Source organism: Pituophis catenifer, unplaced genomic scaffold (genome assembly GCF_029215685.1).
Source record: "Pituophis catenifer annectens isolate HBS135680 unplaced genomic scaffold, rPitCat1.0.hap2 SCAF_4, whole genome shotgun sequence".
Lineage (NCBI taxonomy): Eukaryota > Metazoa > Chordata > Lepidosauria > Squamata > Colubridae > Pituophis > Pituophis catenifer.
This window is the reverse complement of record NW_027256884.1, coordinates 108,930,198-108,949,319: the sequence shown is the minus strand read 5'-3', so window position 1 is coordinate 108,949,319 and position 19,122 is coordinate 108,930,198. Positions and strand designations below refer to the sequence as shown.

The 19,122-nt window shown below is 39.6% G+C and overlaps 1 protein-coding gene across 2 annotated transcripts in view; it reads right to left on the bottom strand.

Annotated features, from left to right (window-relative positions):
- ATP8A2 (ATPase phospholipid transporting 8A2) overlaps nucleotides 1-5,394 on the bottom strand; it is a 352,855-nt gene extending 347,461 nt beyond the window's left edge. Inside the window, exon 1 of one of the 2 annotated variants that reach the window (XM_070943899.1) lies at nucleotides 5,258-5,394. In XM_070943899.1, the coding sequence (XP_070800000.1) occupies nucleotides 5,258-5,358 (101 nt within the window). In that variant the 5' untranslated portion in view covers nucleotides 5,359-5,394. The remainder of the gene's footprint in view (nucleotides 1-5,257) is intronic. The other variant, XM_070943898.1, reaches the window with a different exon arrangement.
- Between the last annotated feature and the right edge of the window lie 13,728 nt (nucleotides 5,395-19,122).

Here is a 19,122-nt window from a genome sequence, read left to right as displayed (position 1 = left end):
AGTTTGGTCTACCTTGAAGGGAAGACATAGATGGAGAATGTGGTTAGGAAAGATTTTGCTGACATGTGTCAGTTCATCATGCTGTTTTTACTCTGAGATTGGGATTAGCAATGTATTCTACTTGGGGGTACCTCAAGTATTGTTTGTGATTCCCTGGTTGCCAGTATGTTTCCAAATGCAATTCAAAGTGCTGAGCTTGCTTTTTAAACTTCTGGATAGTTTGGGTTCATGGGGCATTCTCAGGGGTGGGTTCTAAATTTTTTTACTACCAGTTCTGTGGGCGTGGCTTATTTTGTGGGCGTGGCTTGATGGTCATGTGACAATTATTTGGGATTTAGCAGAGGTACTGGTCTACCAGGCTTTTAACTGCTTGCAGAGCTGTACCGATCTACCCATTTATTTTTTGCAGGCACTGGTCTACCCATTTATTTTTACAGGTACTGATCTACTCATGTATTTTTGCAGGCACTGATCTACCCATTTATTTTTGCAGGCACTGATCTACTCATGTATTTTTGCAGGCACTGGTCTACTCATTTGTTTTGTTTTAACACTGATCAGCTGTAGGCCGGCCCTTTGAAGCCCTGCAGCAAGAATTTAAACATTTTTTTTCCCTCTAGCCATCAGCTGGGACTCAGAAGGCAGCAATAGATTGGGGGTGGGGCCAAATAAAAGGTAAGAATAATGCGGGGGGGCGGGGGGACGCGGGGAGCAGAACCAGTTCAGTGACATCATATCGTCACCGCTACCGGCTCGGGAGAACCGGGCCAAACCGGGAGGAACCCACCACTGGGCGTTCTTCTTCAAATAGAATCTGCCCATATGCAATCAAGCTAAGAAGCATTGTTTCAGCTCTCTCCCTTAGAGATGTTAGAGAGCTCTATCCTTTGAGGTCTGGATGCTCCCCAAATATATATATATAAATATTTCTTAATTGCAGCAACTTTAAATTGTGTAACGACTTTCAGTACTTTAGTGGGAGTTGAAGTCCACATATCTTAAAGCTAAAAAACACTGCATAATGCCAGTGATCCAGTCTAGCCTTGGTCAGGTAAATCTCACTTTTTTCCTAGCATGCCAATAGTGTGTAATGCAGAACTGATGATGCAACATAGGGAATATATTGCATTTCCTCCCAGCTACAGATGAACCTTATAACTCTTGCTTTTTTTTTAAGCAGCAGTGAGTGGAAAGTATACATGGATGCCTTGTATAAATTGTTATCATGAATATATTTCAGGACCCTGGACTTCATAGTTTTCTTATACCATCTCCACCACCTCTTTCTCCATCTCATTTAAGCTAGACAAGGTTTCTGAAGCATGAACATAAGAAACAATACCCTAAATCAAGAACTTTCCCCTTTGATTTCACTCCTAAACCAACATGCCACTTTTTAAATGCAGTTAATTTACGCTAATCAAACTTGGGGCCATCATTCTGGGCTTGAAGACTGATGATTTAGGGTCAAATCAGTGAACAGACTTTGCCTGGAAAAAGTTATACTTTGCCATTCTTTATACACCTAAGGAGACCACACAGATTGCTGAAGCTATAAAAATCAAAATATATTCCCCAAGCAGGCATCCTGAAATGCATTTTGACAGCACCAAATGCTGCTATGTTATGATACACCTCACTTCACAAACAGCCTTTTAGTATTCAAAAACTGATAAGAGTAAAATTGAAACTCAGCAAATCACAAGAAAAAAGTAAAAGTCAAGATGCTGATGTATTTTTAAAAACCTAAGAAAAAAATAATCTAAAATGCACAGAGAAATTGGGTTAGAATGCTACTTACACAATGGATAATCTACCCGAAGATAAGCAATTTATTGGTGCATTACATTTTTATCTCATCTTTCTGCCAGGAGCTCAAAGTGATACACAGAGCACTCCTTTCTTCAATTTTTCCCATAATAATCACCTTGCAAGGTATGGTAGGCTGAGAGAGAAAAGGATTGGCCCCAAAGCACAATGGACTTCCATAATACAGAGTGGACTCAGACCTGCATTTTCTAGGTCTTAGCAGGCTACTGAGCTATTAGAGCTCTTAATTTACATTTCTACAATTAAGCAACTGCGGAACTTTTTCCAACCTCTGAAGCGTAACCTATATTTTTTTCAGAATAAATGAATACAACGACACTGCAATCTTGTATAGGTTTCCTCAGAGATCAGTTTTAATTCAACTGATGCATAGGACTGAAGTTCTGGTGAAGTCATGCGTCATAGGATAAAAGTTTAAAAAGTGAATTTGGGTTTGTCGAATTTGAGGGGTTTTATCTATTTTCCCCATGGTTCAACTATCTGTGGCAGAATGAAAGGTATATCACACATTGTGATGCAAGCAGCAGACTTTTGCAGAACTTGCAACTGGATGGAAAGGAATGGCCAACACAGCAATTCTATTCATATCTCTATTTGAAAGCAGGTCCCTTTTAATCTAGTAATGCTGACATCCAGATAACTCTATAGCAGCCTTCCCAACCTGATGATCTCAAAGTGCTTGAGGAAAATTCTGAAAGGCCCAGCTATACTTCTCTTCCGAGTGCCAGCTACTGCCAGTCTTTTGTCTTCTTCAGAGTTATATTTGTTAGGCAAAGAGCCTCTCCTTTTTATTATTCTAGCAATCACTTTGGGATCATTTCTGCTGAAGAACAAAGCAATATGTTTCAAGGAAAATACATGACAAGGGCAGGGAGCAAATGTTCCACAGATATTTTTAGATAAGAAGCAAATGGGCATGTGAAAAGCGAGCATTTTGGTGAGTCTTGAGGAAAGAAAGCCTGTCTAATGTCTTAGCAGGGAGCTTGAATAGGGACTTTCATTCAACAAAACTTAATCCACTGATCAAAAGTAGATCTTCTGCGTCCACAGAATGTTTGAATGGGGAGGCGGAATGGGACATTCAAGGAAAGGTACAAGGTAGGGAGTAGCCAAAATTCCTGTTGCAATATTTTCTAGTATGTTTTTCTCATCATTTTCTAGTCTGTACCTCTTGAGATATTCACATCACCATATTATTTTAATATGTTCTCCGTTACTTAAGATTCTTCCAGCCGATGCCAACGAGCAATCATCCTGCATTAAAGATGCCTTACAGAACTGGATAAATCATTTCAGCCACTTTATCACTGTTTGTTTAAACGGATGCTACAGTCCTGACAAAATGCAATAACCTTCTTGACCAAAATCTTGTCAAAGGTTTAATAATGTAATCCTTTCAATTGCTTTGATGGGATTTTTAACATGTGCTATCCAAAGTACAATTTATCCTTTTGTCTCTCACACACAGAATTATTAATTAAATATGTATTACTAAAAAGAGTAATAAAGTGGGAATGGTTCCAATTTTAACCCTCTCAAAGCTCCATTCACTGGCTTCACTCAAATAACACATGCACTGACAAGAGTCTGGAATTCTCTCCTTTAATGACAAAGTATAGGTAGAAAGAGGCAGATTTGGACATGAACTTGGATATGCTGGTTTGAAACTCTGGAGAACTGCTGCTAATTAGTACCTCGATTCATGCATCGTTACCGAATCACAATTTTAATAAAGACCAACAATAAGCTGTTATTGTTGTGTTCCACATTATAAGAAAATTTAAAAGTCACATATCTGAACCAGTGTCGTATAAAGCAGTATTTCAGGTTTCTGTTTGACTTTCCACATCAGTGGTGTATCAAAAGACATTCATTGATATTTGCCTAAATACACATCTCACACAAATTCAATCCTTGGCCATGTCAGAATAAAAGGATCAGGTTTCAGGAAATGAAAAGAACTGGGAGAGTCGCTGGCCGAGTTCACAAAATGCACTGTTAATGTGTTTTTCTTCTTTAGTTTTGGCTTGGTATAAACCATACTGAGCAAGGCTCATTCAACGAACTTGTTGAAGCAGGCCATGGTTAAGCATAGCATATAACCTAGCAACCAACTGTCAAACACAGAATATAGACAACAACTGACAGACACAGAATGTAGACAACAACTGACAAAAACTGTCATTCCCTCTTTGCAAAAACATGATGCCTTATGCATATTGAATTAATATGCATGATTTAGTTTTTTCCCATTTAGAGAGCAAATAAGATATGGTCAATTTGCAACTCCTTTTACACATATCCATATTTAGCCTCCTGCCCAACAATGCTGTCCGTTATTAGCTTATCTCCTCATTCTGAGTAGAGTCGCTGTACAATCAGGAGTAACTGATCTCTCACTATTGTGCCTTAGTGATGGTATTACCTAGTTTGGTAATGAAACTTCTCAAGAAAACTACCAAACTCAGAAAGCACCAAGGACCCCACAGTTCAACCTTAAGCTAAAAATATTTTCTTCTATTGTAAATAACAGCCTATTAGCCATCACTTGCCTTTTGACTTTCACTCTTTTTCTCAGTCTGATCAGGAGATCCTGGTTTCCTACTGCTTCATACCTACTTCCTTATATGATTATTTCACCGCTCAGAGAAACTTGGACATCATTCTTGCTAACAGCTACTGAATAATTAAAACAACAAATCATTCTGGTGTGGAGTGGACACCACAAGCTTCAACACTTCTGTTTGACCAAGGCACAAATATAAATCACTCCGTTTCTTTTTTTAAAAAGATAACTGAATATACTCTCTAGAAGACCTTATAGATCTTTCTTTCCTTTGAAATTTAGAAGAGTGGGACTCACTAAATCTGGTGCCTTAAGTTTGTGTTTCCAGGATTTCTTTAGCCATAGTTTAGTCTCTAAGTCCATCTTTCTTGATGAACGTATCTTTTCTTTTATGTACACTGAGAGCATATGCAGCAAGACAAATTCCTTGTGTGTCCAATCACACTTGGCCAATAAAAAATTCTACTCTATTCTATTCTTTCCAGAATTAAAGGGACACACCAACTTAATACGAGCAGGGTTTGCACAGTGCATGAGGGTAAATTATGTTCAGTTCTGTTGCAGTTTTATGCCTTATAACATGAAACTAGCAAAAAGCGGGTGGCAATTTCTAGGCAGAGATGAAACAAGGCTGTCCAGTCAAACTCATGAACAATCCATTTTTGACTACGGAGGACTTGTCCTTCCCACCTCTACCCCTGCAGCTAAGCAAAAGTTAGCCTCCAAGCCTAACTTTTCCATTTTGGAGTATTTGGAAGTCTGGGTATCAAGTTCAGGTGGTACTTTGGGCTCACTCTGGACGTTTCACCCAGCTTCCTCTCCTTCCCTGCCTCTAACCGTGGAGACCCAGGCTTTTCTTACCTGACCCAGTTGTCGTGGAACTTGCTCTGCTGAGGTTCATTCAAGTAAATGGTGCGAGCTGCTGCCTCTCCCTGGTCTGCAGAGGACGTGGCCCCGGACATCTCATCATCCGCCTTCTTGTAGCCCGAATTAGAGCAAATGGGACCTGCCAGGAGAGCAGCCAAGCCAAGACAGAAAGCAACAGAAAGGAGGGAAGAGGCAGTTAGTTACACGGGGGGAAAGAAAGAGCCGGCAGAAGGCAAAAGCGAGGAAGGAGCAAGTGGGAGGGACGAGGGCCCAGAAGCCTGCAAAAGGCGCAAAATCCCGCCAGGCGTCCATCCCAATTGCCGGCCGGAGAGCCTCAGTGGGTCCGCTTGGGACCACCCGCTTTCGGAAACTAGCCCCGACGAAAGGTGGATCCCAGCATCGCCGCCTCCCCGTGGTTCGCGGCGGTGCCTCGGCTCCCCAAAAGCCCTCCGCGTTGCCAAGCGCACACCATCCCCAAACGGCACCAGCCCGCCCGAGGAAACGCGACGGGCGCTCGCTTTTGACTCGCGCCGGAGGAGGAGAAGAACGCACCGACCTGGCTGCGCAACTCCCGCCGAAGCAAAACAACAACAATCAAAGTCGTGGCAAAGAAAAAGGCGGGGCTTCTTCCCTCCCCTCCTGCCGCCGCCGCCGCCGCCGCCAGCTGGAGAGAGACCGCCCCTCCCATCGATCGCCGGCGACGCGACGACAGCCCCGATTAGCGGAAAGACGCGGCCGCGGGTTTCTCTTTAATGGATGAAAGAAGAGCGGAGGGGATTCAAAGCGTGTTTGGGTTCAGGCTTGGTGGCGGCCAGACGGCAAGACAAGACCAGGAACGAGGAAGGAGAGGCCAGGAAAGTGGAAGGATGAGGGAACGTTGTTAGATAGATGGATTGGTATATTTGCCCCGGAGCATCCTTCCTAATGTTCCTATTAAAGAATGACTGATGAATAATGCAGGGTGGATTAATTCTTTATTTAGAATTTGGGAAAGTAGCATCTAATAACTTCAAGAGTAGCCTGGCGCAGCGGGCAACCCCACGCGTTTGGCTTGATACTGGAGCAATAAATAGCAAAGCATTGGCAGCAGGGGTGAAGAGCTTTGGTAGTACAGTGGTTTAAAGCACCCTGTTATTAACACAGCTGCCTGCAATTACTGCAGCTTCGAATCTTACCAGGCTCAAGGTTGACTCAGCCTTCCATCCTTTCTAAGGTAGGTTAAATGAGGACCCAGTTTGTGGGGGCAATAAGCTGACTTTGTATAAATACACAGAAGTATGAAGGCTATTGCTTAATGCATTGTAAGCCGCCCTGAGTCTCCGGAGAAGGGCGGCATATAAATCAAATTAAAAAAAAAAAATCCAGCAGGTTCTGACAGGTTCTGGAGAACCGGTAGCGGAAATTTTGAGAAGTTCAGAGAACTGGCAAATGCCACTTCTGGCTGGCCCCAGAGTGGCGTCGGAATGGAGATTTCAGTGGTGAAATCCAATTTTTTTTGCTACCAGTTCTGTGGGTATGGCTTGGTGGGCGTGGTGTGGCTTGGTGGGTGTGGCTTGGTGGGCATGGCAGGGGAAGGCTACTGCAAAATCTCCATTCCTACCCCGCTCTGGGGGAAGGATGCTGCAATATCCTTCCCCTGGAGTCAGGTGGGAATGGAGATCTTGCAGTATCCTTCCCCTGGAGTGGGGTGGGAATGGAGATTTTGCAATATCCTTCCCCTGCCATGCCCACCAACCCCCGCCCACCAAGCCACACCACACCCACCAAGCCACACCCACAGAACTGGTAGTAAAAAAAATTGGATTTCACTACTGATTGGCAGCCCTGTTCTGCCACTGAATGGCGTCCCTTATTCTACTTGTTCAAGTTATTTAAGGCCACTGAGGATGAAACTTCTGTAAGTGACTGTACTTCAGTATCCTGGAAGTAAAAATAAGGAGGGGGAGGAGGGATCAGACATTTCTTTAGCTTTCAGGACAACTACAGCTCTAGCACAGCTGCTTCTTTCGTTCAGGACCGTATTTGCTAAGGTTTTATTTGCTTCATTATGCACTTCAGTCAATCAAGAGAGAATAGGGGATTTCTCTCCTTTATACTTCAGTCAGCAGTTCTGTTGGGAAGTAATGTTGAGTAAAGTTTAGACAACCTAGGGAGAAGTTTGCATTAGTTCAACAACTACAAATTGTGGGCTTTTCCTATTGCATTTGAGGGCCCTCTTCCACAAATTGCTGAGTGTAAGTTGGATGTCTGCCATAAGGCCCTCTCTTGTCTTGGACCCACTGAAGCAGACATACAATAGTGAAACAGTTGTTACAGAATCCAAGGGAAAGAATGAATGGCACACCATCTGTTGTCTTTCCTAGCTGGCTTTGATGAAATCTCCATCTGGGTTTGTGTTCCCGTTTAGGGCAGGGGTCTCCAGCCTAATGCATGTGTACCTAGCACCTGTTGGGAATATCTTAAATCCAGACTCCTCATTTTCAAACTGCAGGGGGGATCTGCATGAGCCTAAGCTTGTTTAGAGCCACTAAATAAATTCAGCCAATATAAAGGAATCCTCTGATATGGGCTGCCTGGATAGACTTTTGATGCAATTTCTTACATCTGCCCTTGAAAGTGATGTAGACAGAAAGGTGGGATATACACCGAATCACTAACAATAAACCACATTAAGTGAGTTTTATTGCCAAATGTGATTAAAGGGGTCAAACCCTAAACCAGGGGTCTCCAATCTTGGCAACTTTAAGCCTGGAGGACTTCAGCTCCCAGAATTCCCCAGCCAGCAAATTTTGGCTGAATTTATTTAGCGGCTCTAAACAAGCTATTAAAGCAGCTGCATCTTTTCCTGGGTTTATGCAGCTCCCCTCTGCAGTTTGAAAATGAGGAATCTGATTTAAGATATTCCCAACAGGTGCTAGGTACATGCATTATGCCAAGAGTCACGCTGGCAGGATACAAATGGTCTGAATAATTAAATATAAATTGTGCTCCGTGTTTTGCCCTTAACATCCATATCTCTGCACAGCTCTATTTCTAAAATACTTTTTGGTAATAAAACATATTTTCTATCATCACCAGCCACTTAACATTATCCTCAAAAGAAATGAACAAAAGTTAGTGAACATGACACTAAATCTAAATATGGAAACCCAGTTTGGAGTCGTGGTTAAGGCATCAAGCTGGAAAGCTGGAAAATGTGAGTTCTAGTCCTGCCTTAGGCACAAAGCATCGCCATGGTTACGTGTTCAAAATTCAGATGCCTGGCAACTGACTCATATTTATGACAATTGCAGTGTCCCAGGATCATATGATCATCTTTTATGACCTTTTGACAAACAAAGTCAATGGAGGAAGCCAGGTTCACTCAACAACAGTGTTACTAACTCAAGTGATTCATTTAACAACCGTAACTGCAAGTTAGGGCAAATTCACTTGGCAAAAGAATTTTTTTCTAAGTTAAGGACTACCTGCAATCCTCAATATTTGCTAATGCTCTTTGCATTAACATATTTTATATGTCATTAGTTACTTATTTAGTAACTATATTTACACAGAACTCCAAACAAGGGGATCACATTTTATCCTACCAAAATGTGCAAACTTATTCCATGTGGTTATTTTAAGGTTCAAGTATGTTGTTTGAATCAAGAAAAATGAATTGAATCAAGCATGCTTAAATTGATCATGATAACTAGGTAATGCAAATGCTCCATCCTGGCTTTTTCTGGGGTTTTTTCTGAGCAGGAAGTGGTATCTCGAAAATATATGCTACTCCATAGTACTAAGCATAGGTGAGATAGACAAGGTTGGGCAAATCCTCCCAACCTCACCCTTTGCTTCTTTCTTCAAACTTATCATGGTTTTGAACATATACAAGGACCTTGGAGTACTCATATCAAATGATCTAAGTGCCAAAGCCCACTGTAACAACATCGCCAAAAAGGCATTAAGGCTTGTAAATCTAATCTTGCGTAGCTTCTTCTCCGGTAATATTACACTACTAACCAGAGCATACAAAACATTTGCTAGACCAATTCTTGAATACAGCTCATCTGTCTGGAACCTGCACTGCATATCGGACATTAATACAATCGAACGTGTCCAGAAATATTTCACAAGAAGAGTCCTCCACTCCTCCGCTCGCAACAAAATACCTTATGCCACCAGACTTGAAATTTTGGGCTTAGAAAATTTAGAACTACGCCGCCTTCGGTATGACCTAAGCATAGCTCATAAAATCATCTGCTACAATGTCCTACCTGTCAATGACTACTTCAGCTTCAACCACAACAATACACAAGCACACAATAGATACAAACTTAAAGTGAACTGCTCCAAACTCGATTGCAGAAAATACGACTTCAGTAACAGAGTGATCAATGCCTGGAATGCACTACCAGACTCTGTGGTCTCATCCCCAAACCCCCAAAACTTTAACCTAAGACTGTCTACTGTTGACCTCACCCCATTCCTAAGAGGTCTGTAAGGGGCGTGTATAAGAGCACCAGCGTGCCTACCATCCCTGTCCTAATGTTCCCTTTAATTGTATTCATTTTATGTATTCAATTAATGCTTATACTTATATATATATTATCTAATACGTACTCGACAAATAAATAAAATAAATAAAAAAATAAATTCACATGTTCATATATGTGTGCATACACACACACGCACTAAATCATATATGATTTTTGCTATTTCATAAAGAGTTGTATCTGTCTCTATTTCATAAAGATTGGTATCTACTAGACATAATGTGATTAATTTGGTTTTCAAGGCATTTGTTGTGGGAACCAGCCCTTTGTGTTTGTAGACAATAGTCCCTTAGGTGAATGATGGGTTCAAGCAACCTTCAGCGCTCCTTCCCCAAAGTCACCCCATATCTGACAAGCTTGCTAATCTCTCAAGAAATTGGATATATTTTCAAACTAGTTCAACATAATTGGGGGAAGATATCCATAGGCAACTTTTTAGGGATTAGGGAAATCCTGGAGTCTGCAGACAGCATATTATTAGGCAGCACATAATCCCACAAATTGCTGCTGAAAAATAATTATTCAGGTGACAAAAGGGGGAAGTTACATCAGGATTGCATTTCCCTGAAGAACACATTGGCACTGGGGTGAAATCCAAATTTTTTCCCTACTGGTTCTGTGGGCGTGGTTTGGTGGGTGTGGCAGGGGAAGCATATTGCAAAATCTCCATTCCCTCCACTCTTGGGGGAAGGATACTGCAAAATCTCCATTCCCTCCACTCTTGGGGGAAGGATACTGCAAAATCTCCATTCCCTCTCCTCCTGGGGGAAGGATTGCAAAATCTCCAATCCCACCCCACCCTCGGGCCAATCAGAGGTGGTATTTGCCTGTTCTCCAAACTACTCAAAATTTCCGCTACCGGTTCTCCAGAACCTGTTAGAACCTCCTGGATTTCACCCCTGATTGGGACGCATTTCCTGTATTTCCCTAAATTCCATTCCAATTAATTTAAATTGGATTTAGCTTTTGTGTGTTAGCTTTTGTATTGTGATTTCTTTGTCTCTCTGCTACCCATTTTCAGAATGCAACCCCTTCCAAAGTGATGTGCATCCAGGTCAAGTAAGGCATCCCAGTCTTCAAAGATCTGTCAGGAAATTCATGTATGTTTTATTTATTAAATGACCACTGCTGATCACACTCATTTACAGTATCTAATATGCCAGAAAGATTCTGTTTTGACAGAAGCAGATTCATGCCTCTCAGACAAGAATAATATTTGAACAGCTGAAAGGAGTGACAGGCAACAAACTAGAACAAACATAGTATTATCACATTTTTTCTTATTTAATTTTATATTTTAAAAAAACATCCACTTTAGCTAAAGCATTCTTTGGCACAGAATTGAAAAATAATTAATTTCTTGAGTCTTCTGCTAGGTCAATAGGAGCTGTAGTGATTACCAGAAAAAGAATCAAGCCCACAGCAGAAAGATGTGTATCGTTGAATACATTTACTCTAAACATATGGTACTTTTTTCCTTTAAGATCAGCTTTAAAAGTAAGTAAATCATCTTTACTTTTAAAGGTTAACTTTAGCAAAACATCTCTTCTAATGGTTGATGATCAGTCAAAAGGTAATTCTTCACTGTAAATCTTTGAAGAATGTTTTCCTATGCCTAGGAGGAAAAGGTAAATGAGTCCCTTAGGATTTTTACTCCGCTAGTGGTTGTGACTATGGGGGGGGGGCAATACTCATCTCCATTTCAAGGCCATTGAGCCAGTGCTATCCAAAGACATTTCTGCAGTCATGTGGCCAGCATGATGTCATGGAGTGTTTTTACCTTCCCACCGAAGTGGTACCTATTTATCTACTTGCATTTGCATTCTTTCAAACTGTTAGATAGACAGGAGCTGGGGCGAGAAAGGCATTGTGTGGCAGTTGAGTCTCGAACCTGGGCTGCTGGCTTTCCAGCCGACAACCCAGCATCTTAACTGCTGAGCCCCCATGCCCCTTTGCTATGCATATTGAAGAAAAATAGCAGGGTTTGGCTGTGTAGAAAACTAAGGCATTACAGAAACTATGATAAAAATAAAGAAAAGTTTTTTCTTAGTCTTTAATATACAGTAGTTGGGCATAAGATATTAAGAGTTTAGCCATCCATTTTAAATAAATCTCATAAAATTTTATGGTCTTTCAGTAGTCAGCTAAGGTTTAAAGCACTTTTCCCTTTTCTAAAACTTCCATTTTTTTCTCTGGTCCTAAAGTATGTTTGATTGGCTTAGATCCATTTAAGCACAGATGTTTCTTGCACCAAGCTGTATTAGTTTGTAAGAGCCATGGTGGTGCAGTGGTTAGAATGCAGTATTGCAGGCTAATTCTGTTAATTCTGCTGATTGCCAGCAGTTTGATTCTCATAGGATCAAAGCTCACTCAGCCGTCTATTCTTCCGAGGTCGGTAAAATGAGGACCCAGATTGTTGGGGGCAATATGCTGACTCTGTAAACTGCTTAGAGAGTTTACCTAAGACCTACAGATGGAAACGAACTGCATTGCATTGTCCTTTGGAAAGAAGCAATGTTTGTACCTTAGGAGAACAGATGCATAATCGTACCTGTGCATCTACATCTCTTTAGGCAAACAGGTTCTTCAATCACTGTGGTTTCCATGGAAATCCAGTAAGATGCCTTGGTCCAGGATGCAAAGATTTTACAGATGTACCAAGACTGGCAAATGTTTTGTCCTATGGTTAAAGTTTCTTTAATAAAGGAGAATATTTGTAGTTCAGGGTTGACATGAGAGACCCTTGGTGCTCTCTGAGCTTGCTTGTTTTCTTGTAGACATTTCATTGCTCAACTAGGTAACATCATCAGGACTAGTACCAATGATATTACCTAGTTTGGGCAATGAAACGTCTGCAAAAAAAACGAGCAAGCTCAGGGAGCACCAACGACCCCTTAGAGTTGCTTTGAATGTTACTCTTAAAGACTCCAGGTTTTAGGAGGTTTAAGGACCACTCTTGGAACAATAGCCAGGGGAAAAAAATCTATTGATGCAGAGTTCCCATACAATTTAAAACTGCCAAAGCTATCATAACAATTATGAAGAAATACAGTCCACATTTTATATGGAAATAAAAGTAGTAAGGCTGGAAGTGTGTGTGTCTCAAACTGCATGAAGATGACGTTTTGCCGTATAACTTCAGTAAGATTTCATACTTCTTATGTACTTCTGTAAGGAAAAGTAAGGCCGTTATGTAGATAAAATTCTACAATATAGCAAAAATGTCTTTATTGCATCTTGGCTTCTCTTGGCAATCTATTAATCTATTAGTCAGGTCATTGAAATTTCATAAATCATAGGTTATGTTTCATTTGCTTCAACGTGGTAAAAAATAATTGGGAACATTCTGTTCCTTAAGCGCATTAAAATGTCCTGAAATGTAAGAGATTCAGTGGTTCCATTTGTGTTGCTAGGAATACATAATACAAAGTTACATGTTTAAGCTATATTTTCTTATTCATAGTTAAATAATTGATATAAGTAGGAAGACAAATCTATCAAAGACAATCCTCCCAGTTAATTCAGCAACATGGCTGAAAGCCTTCCCCCCGCCTTTTTAAATTCATTTTTTTATGTTCTCTCTTTGTTTTCCAGATTCTTCTACTGCATCCAGTAATAAGTGCCAGAGAAATCAGAAGACCCAGGCAATTCAAGTGGGTTTAAAGATTTATTGCAAGTTTAAGCTCTCCACAAGAATCTGAACTACTAAGGGGCAAAGCAAATTGGTGGTAGATAAGAGTCAAAGGAATTCAAGGTGGGTTGGACTTCGATCTCTTGTGGGCATGAAGGGATTCATGACCGAAGAGGCTCTTGACCCCTGTCTCAAGGTCAGCCTAGTTATCTCCTACACCCAGCTTTATACTTGGGCCATGCATTTCCCCGATCCCTCCAGAAAGATTTGGTATTCCTTCTAATGTAACAGTACAATTTTGGATGAATAATAATGGGGCATTGTGGGAGGATAGATCTCTGCTTTTGGAAATGAAAAAAAACCACACATTATTTTGTAGCCTCTTGAACATACAGTACAACTGCACCATGTACTCTTAAGGAGCTGAGCTTGACTCAAGGGACAGCGTGTCAAATCACATTGCTAAAATTTCAGGTTTCAGCAATGTGATTTGAGGTTATAAGACATTTTATTTGAACCTTAAAAATCTTACTAGATTTGGCAATTTTGTGAGAGTTTAACCATTTTAAAGAGCAAGGGAATTATTAAGTCCATGAGGACTTAAGTCTATGAAGAAGAAAGGGAATAGCTAACTATTTAGAACAATGGTTCTCAACCAATGGTCCATAGGCCCCTGGGGGTGGGGGGGGGGGCTGCAATGTCATCACAGAGGGTCTGCGAAGGCTTGAAGAAATGTTATGATTTAAATCTTGAGTTAAGTCTCAGTGGTCCGTGACCATAATCCGTGGCCACAAAAGGTATTTGAAGGGGTCCATGGTGAAGAAAAGGTTGAAAACTACCGATTTAGAGAATCAAAATGAGAAGGCAGCTGAATTTCACGTATACATTCCAAATTATCTAAATCTGCTTTCTTTAACTTACTTTAGAAATGACAAGACTTTCTATTTCAACACATCCAGAGTTTTTTTAGTTTACCTGAAGAGCTTCACCATATAGACTGTTTCATTGGTTATACTTCATTTAAGTTTCCCAAGACACCATTTGTTTTTGGGTTGTTTTTGTTTTGTTTTGTTTTGTTTACTTTTTTCTCATTTTTCCTCTTTTTGCTTCTCGGGTTTTTAAACTAGCCTAGTACATGCTATCAACTTGAGCAGGGAGGCAATATATTGGAAGACTCTATCAAACTTCTGCTTTTTCTCTGTTTATCCCATCCTTGGAAATCTACTGCCTTATATTTGGACTCTGTTTTCCCTGCTTACTCAGCAGGAAGCCACCAACAATGGGCTTTCAGCTAAGAACAGGTTTGCAACAATAGCGATTGAGGGGAGGATTTTTATTCCTTTCTGCTGATCATTCAATCCATCAAAGCATTCAGCACTTCTTGCCATCCTTTTCCTTCTACCAACAAACTCCTGTTAACTTTCTATGTTTACTTTGTCAGTAAGAGCAATGGGTTTACTCTCTAGCAAGTATGTTTGAAGTTATAACTGAAGTTTGAATTCATTTGGCAAATATCTGACACAGCCTACATTCAATAGGAGAAGTTGTTTTTCAGTAGCAACTAGCTCAAACAAAATATATTAAGGAAATCAGGTTATTAACACTGCAGATGTGTGCCATTTTAACATATAAAGCCACCTAAAATGAATATACTCATTAGCTGATTTACAATCATTTCTCAAGTCTAAGTCAAGATTGAATGCCAGCAAAGACAATAGCTTCATTAGCAGTTGGACTGAAAGATAGTGGAGTGCTGTATAAGGGCCCCTGCATCATTTCCGCTATTCTCTAGTCTTCATATGCACTGAAAGATGTTGTTTTATATGAAAAAGAACCACAAATAACAAATCAGAGGAGAGATCCAGATTATTTTCTTACACTGAATTTACAGAAAGGATTTGCTGGACTTACTATATTAGAACTACAAAGCGGACTTGATGAGGATGAAGAAAAAAGAGAGTATGAGAAGGCAGATCCTAGAACTTCCTTTGAGGATTTTAAAGACTGCGGAAAAAAGAATATAAAATTGATTTATTGATCAAGGTCAAAATAATCGGTTACTTTGATTGATCTTTAATGGTTTTTGATTAGGACTGGATGCCAATTCATGGTTATTTCTGGTAACATTTAATTGTTGTTTGAGTAGGATTGAATTTTAATTATTTGAAGAGAGGAAATGGGGAGATTTATTTAAAGGGAAAAAGAAGGATTCGGACTGGATTTAATAAATAATTTGTAATATTTATGTTGTTTCTAATAACTTTTACTGGACTTTTGTTGTTTAATAGGGAGAGACAGAGATGGGTATATAAAAACTGGGGTTAGATAGGGAATGAAGGGAAGTCTGATTTTATTTTAAGAGGTAGTGATAACTTCTTAATTTTGATTATGCTTGCTTGGGATGAAGAGGTTCTTTTTTCTTTTTAAATGTATTTAATATATATATTTTTAATGTATTCTTTGGTTGTATAAGTTTTACTTGTATGGTATAATATTTAATAAAATTGTTGGAAAAAAGTAAGATGTTCTATCACCAGTATTGGAGAAAATATTACATTAAAATGGCAGGGACCTTTCTTGTTCTTTGAGCTTGCCCTGAGCTACAATTTATGAAAACCACGCTATGTCCTACAAAACATTCACCTCTGAAGAGAGAAAAAGTGAAAGTCAGTGAGACTGCTGTCACTTCTATTTGATAGATAGCCTCCGAATTCCATTTTGTGGTAAGGCACAGCAGCTTTTCCTAGCCTACAGATACTACAATCACCACTTGGTACAAGCCAAATGTAGGTATTTTAGCAAGAAGCTAAAAAGAATATATTTATAAAGAAGGCATCATGCTATAAATAGTAAAAGGACACATTAGCAATAATAAAACAAGTAATGGGCAATTACCTTTTTCAATAAAAGTCTATATGTAGCTCGAGGTTGAATTTTGAGTCTTTGGTACTTTTTGAGTTTGGATGTTTGTATGCAGACATTTCATTATCCAACTAGATAATATCATCAATGCTATGAGTGTGGAGTTTGCTTTCTATACAATAGCTTATCCTGCCAGTGTTGGGGGGGGGGGTATGGCAGTTCCTTGATTAGGGTATTGTCCTACTGCTTGATTGTCTGGTGTTAATCCCTGTTTATATAGGTGTTGGCTGTTGCAGAAGACATGTTCCAGTCTTTTTGTTTCCTTGTTAGCTTTTTTAATTTGTCTCTTTTGAATGGTGTGTACATATTGTTTCTTTCTAGATGTCCATTGATGGTTGTTTCGTCTGAATGCTGAACTTCCAAGAATTCCCTAGTATTTTTTATTTAACTTGGACTAGAATTTTCAGTTTCCCTGTGAAAACTATGGGTGAGTCTCGCCATGTATTGTGCGCTTAAGAAATTTTCATCCTGTCTTCTGACTGCTAGATGGTGTTCCTGGAGGCACTCTACTGATCTTCTGTCTATCTACCTTATAGAGTGACTGATATAGTCATACAACACTGTTTGTCAACAGTGTTAGTCCCAAATAAGCAGGAATTAAAAAGTGTGATATAATGCCTTTCTGCAAATGTGAATGCATACTTACTAATTACTTTTTTCTTTACAGATTACTTGAATCTTTACAGATTCAATTTTATCAAATAGTGTAATGCTAACTCTCATACAAGACAGTAGAAGCATTTTTATGCATTCCCAATTCATACTCTAACTTGCAGGCTGAACACAGCATATGTATGTGCTATATTTGCCAACAGATCCAGGTAATTAGATTGCTTTTGCCTTGAATGCCATTATGAGGACATACTGAGAAAATTTTGCTATTAAGAGATAGCATTCATGGTCCAGATGTAAGGCCACAACATTTGCTGAACCAATCAGAGCATATTTTACTACTATTTATGAACAAAATAGTGTAGGGTTATACTATAAGTAAGTTATGAACAGCCAGCCCCAGGACTTTCTCTCAAAGGCCACTAACAGCAAAGAAAGCATATTTAAAAGATATAGATAAGCAGGAGGTCAGGAAAAATACAGACAATGACACAGGAAGTAGTAAATGAATTAAGAAAGTATCAAAAGAACCAAAGAAAGTATTAAGTGCTTGCTGTTTTTAAAAATGAAATTATGATTTATTATAGTGAATGTAGGTATATTCCCAAGAGTTGCTGGCATTTCAGCTCTCAACATTACCCAATATATGATCTACGACACAGAAAAATGATATCCAGAGTTGCCCAATATCTTTGCATTGCTGAATTTCTTTTATATTAATCCAGTAAAAGAAGTAGGATATGTCATAGTAGATTCAGGGCTACATAAACCCCAAACAATGTAAGGCTACAAGCTGAATAAAGCCAAAATAAGATCATTTCTCTGGATATGCAGATCTTTCCAAGTGATAATCTAGAAACCCTCTGTACTGTTTAAGCTGAGGCAATTTGCTTGACTTGAAGCCAGAAATTGTTTTCAGTGTTAAAACTGATATCATGAACATTAAAAAAAAATACTTTCTGCAAATAAACAAAGTACATTTTTTGTATTCATAAACAGCCTTCTAAAGTTTCAGATAAGTTTCATGTGAAAGCAATATCTCAGCTATTTTCTCAAGAATTCTACAGCAAACGCAAACAACCTATTAAATTTCACTTGAGACTTTTTTCCTGAGCATCAAGGCAAGGCGTAACTATGTAGAGATGAGGGAGTCTTTTCAAGTTTATTTCACACTTTTCCTCAAGTGATAAAACAACCTGAAATTAACTGGAAAGAATCTCAGTGTGTGAACAAATAGAAAATGCTTCCCCCACCAACCCTATAACAGTAAAATTTATGTGTTACTTAGAATGAAATCATCTCCGCAATCAAGGATTTTAAAATCTATATATTACTGGTCCACCCCTAGACCAGGGTGGAAAGACACCCCTACTTCATACCTGCCCCCACCCTTTCTGGGATCATTATAAATTAGGGAGTTGAATGGGCAAGGGAGATTGGGTGAGAGGGTTATTGGGCTGCCCTAGGACCATTCCATGCTCAGCATAAAAGCTTACTTGGTAACTCACTGCCTCTCCGCCAAATTAAACCTATGAAGTTTGCTTGGAGGAAGAAATGTTATGCATAGAAGTCATGGAGAAAAAGCAAAATAACAAAGATAAACCTTTTTTTTCTGTTTAGCACCAATACTTCAGCTGATACACAACTATACAAACCTTCTGACATAGAAGACTTGAAGACTAATAGATTTACACAATCTGCCTGGTTTCTCTCCCTCCATCTCCAGACTTGAAGATGGGGGTTTAATGTCTAATGCTGGTGTTGAAACCATGCCATTTACCCAGAAATGAAAAAGAAAAAAGATGTTGAAGTAGCATTCTGCACACTAGAGAGGGTGGCATGCTATGTTGTTGCAGCAGCCTGAAATACACTCCCAAAATTCAAAATGTCCTTACCAGTTCAAACAAGCTGAGAATCTCTGCTCTAAGCAGTGATCTGTATCTCAGACTTGATGGTCTTGCTTCAATTTATTGGTTCGATTTATATGCCACCCTTCTCCGGAGACTCAGGGTGGCTTACAATGCATTAAGCAATAGCCTTCATACTTTTGTATATACCTGCTTAGTAGGGCTTTCGCCCTCCCCAAACGGTGTTCTTTTTTATACAAAGTCAGCTTATTGCCCCCACAAATCGGGTCCTCATTTTACCTATCTCGA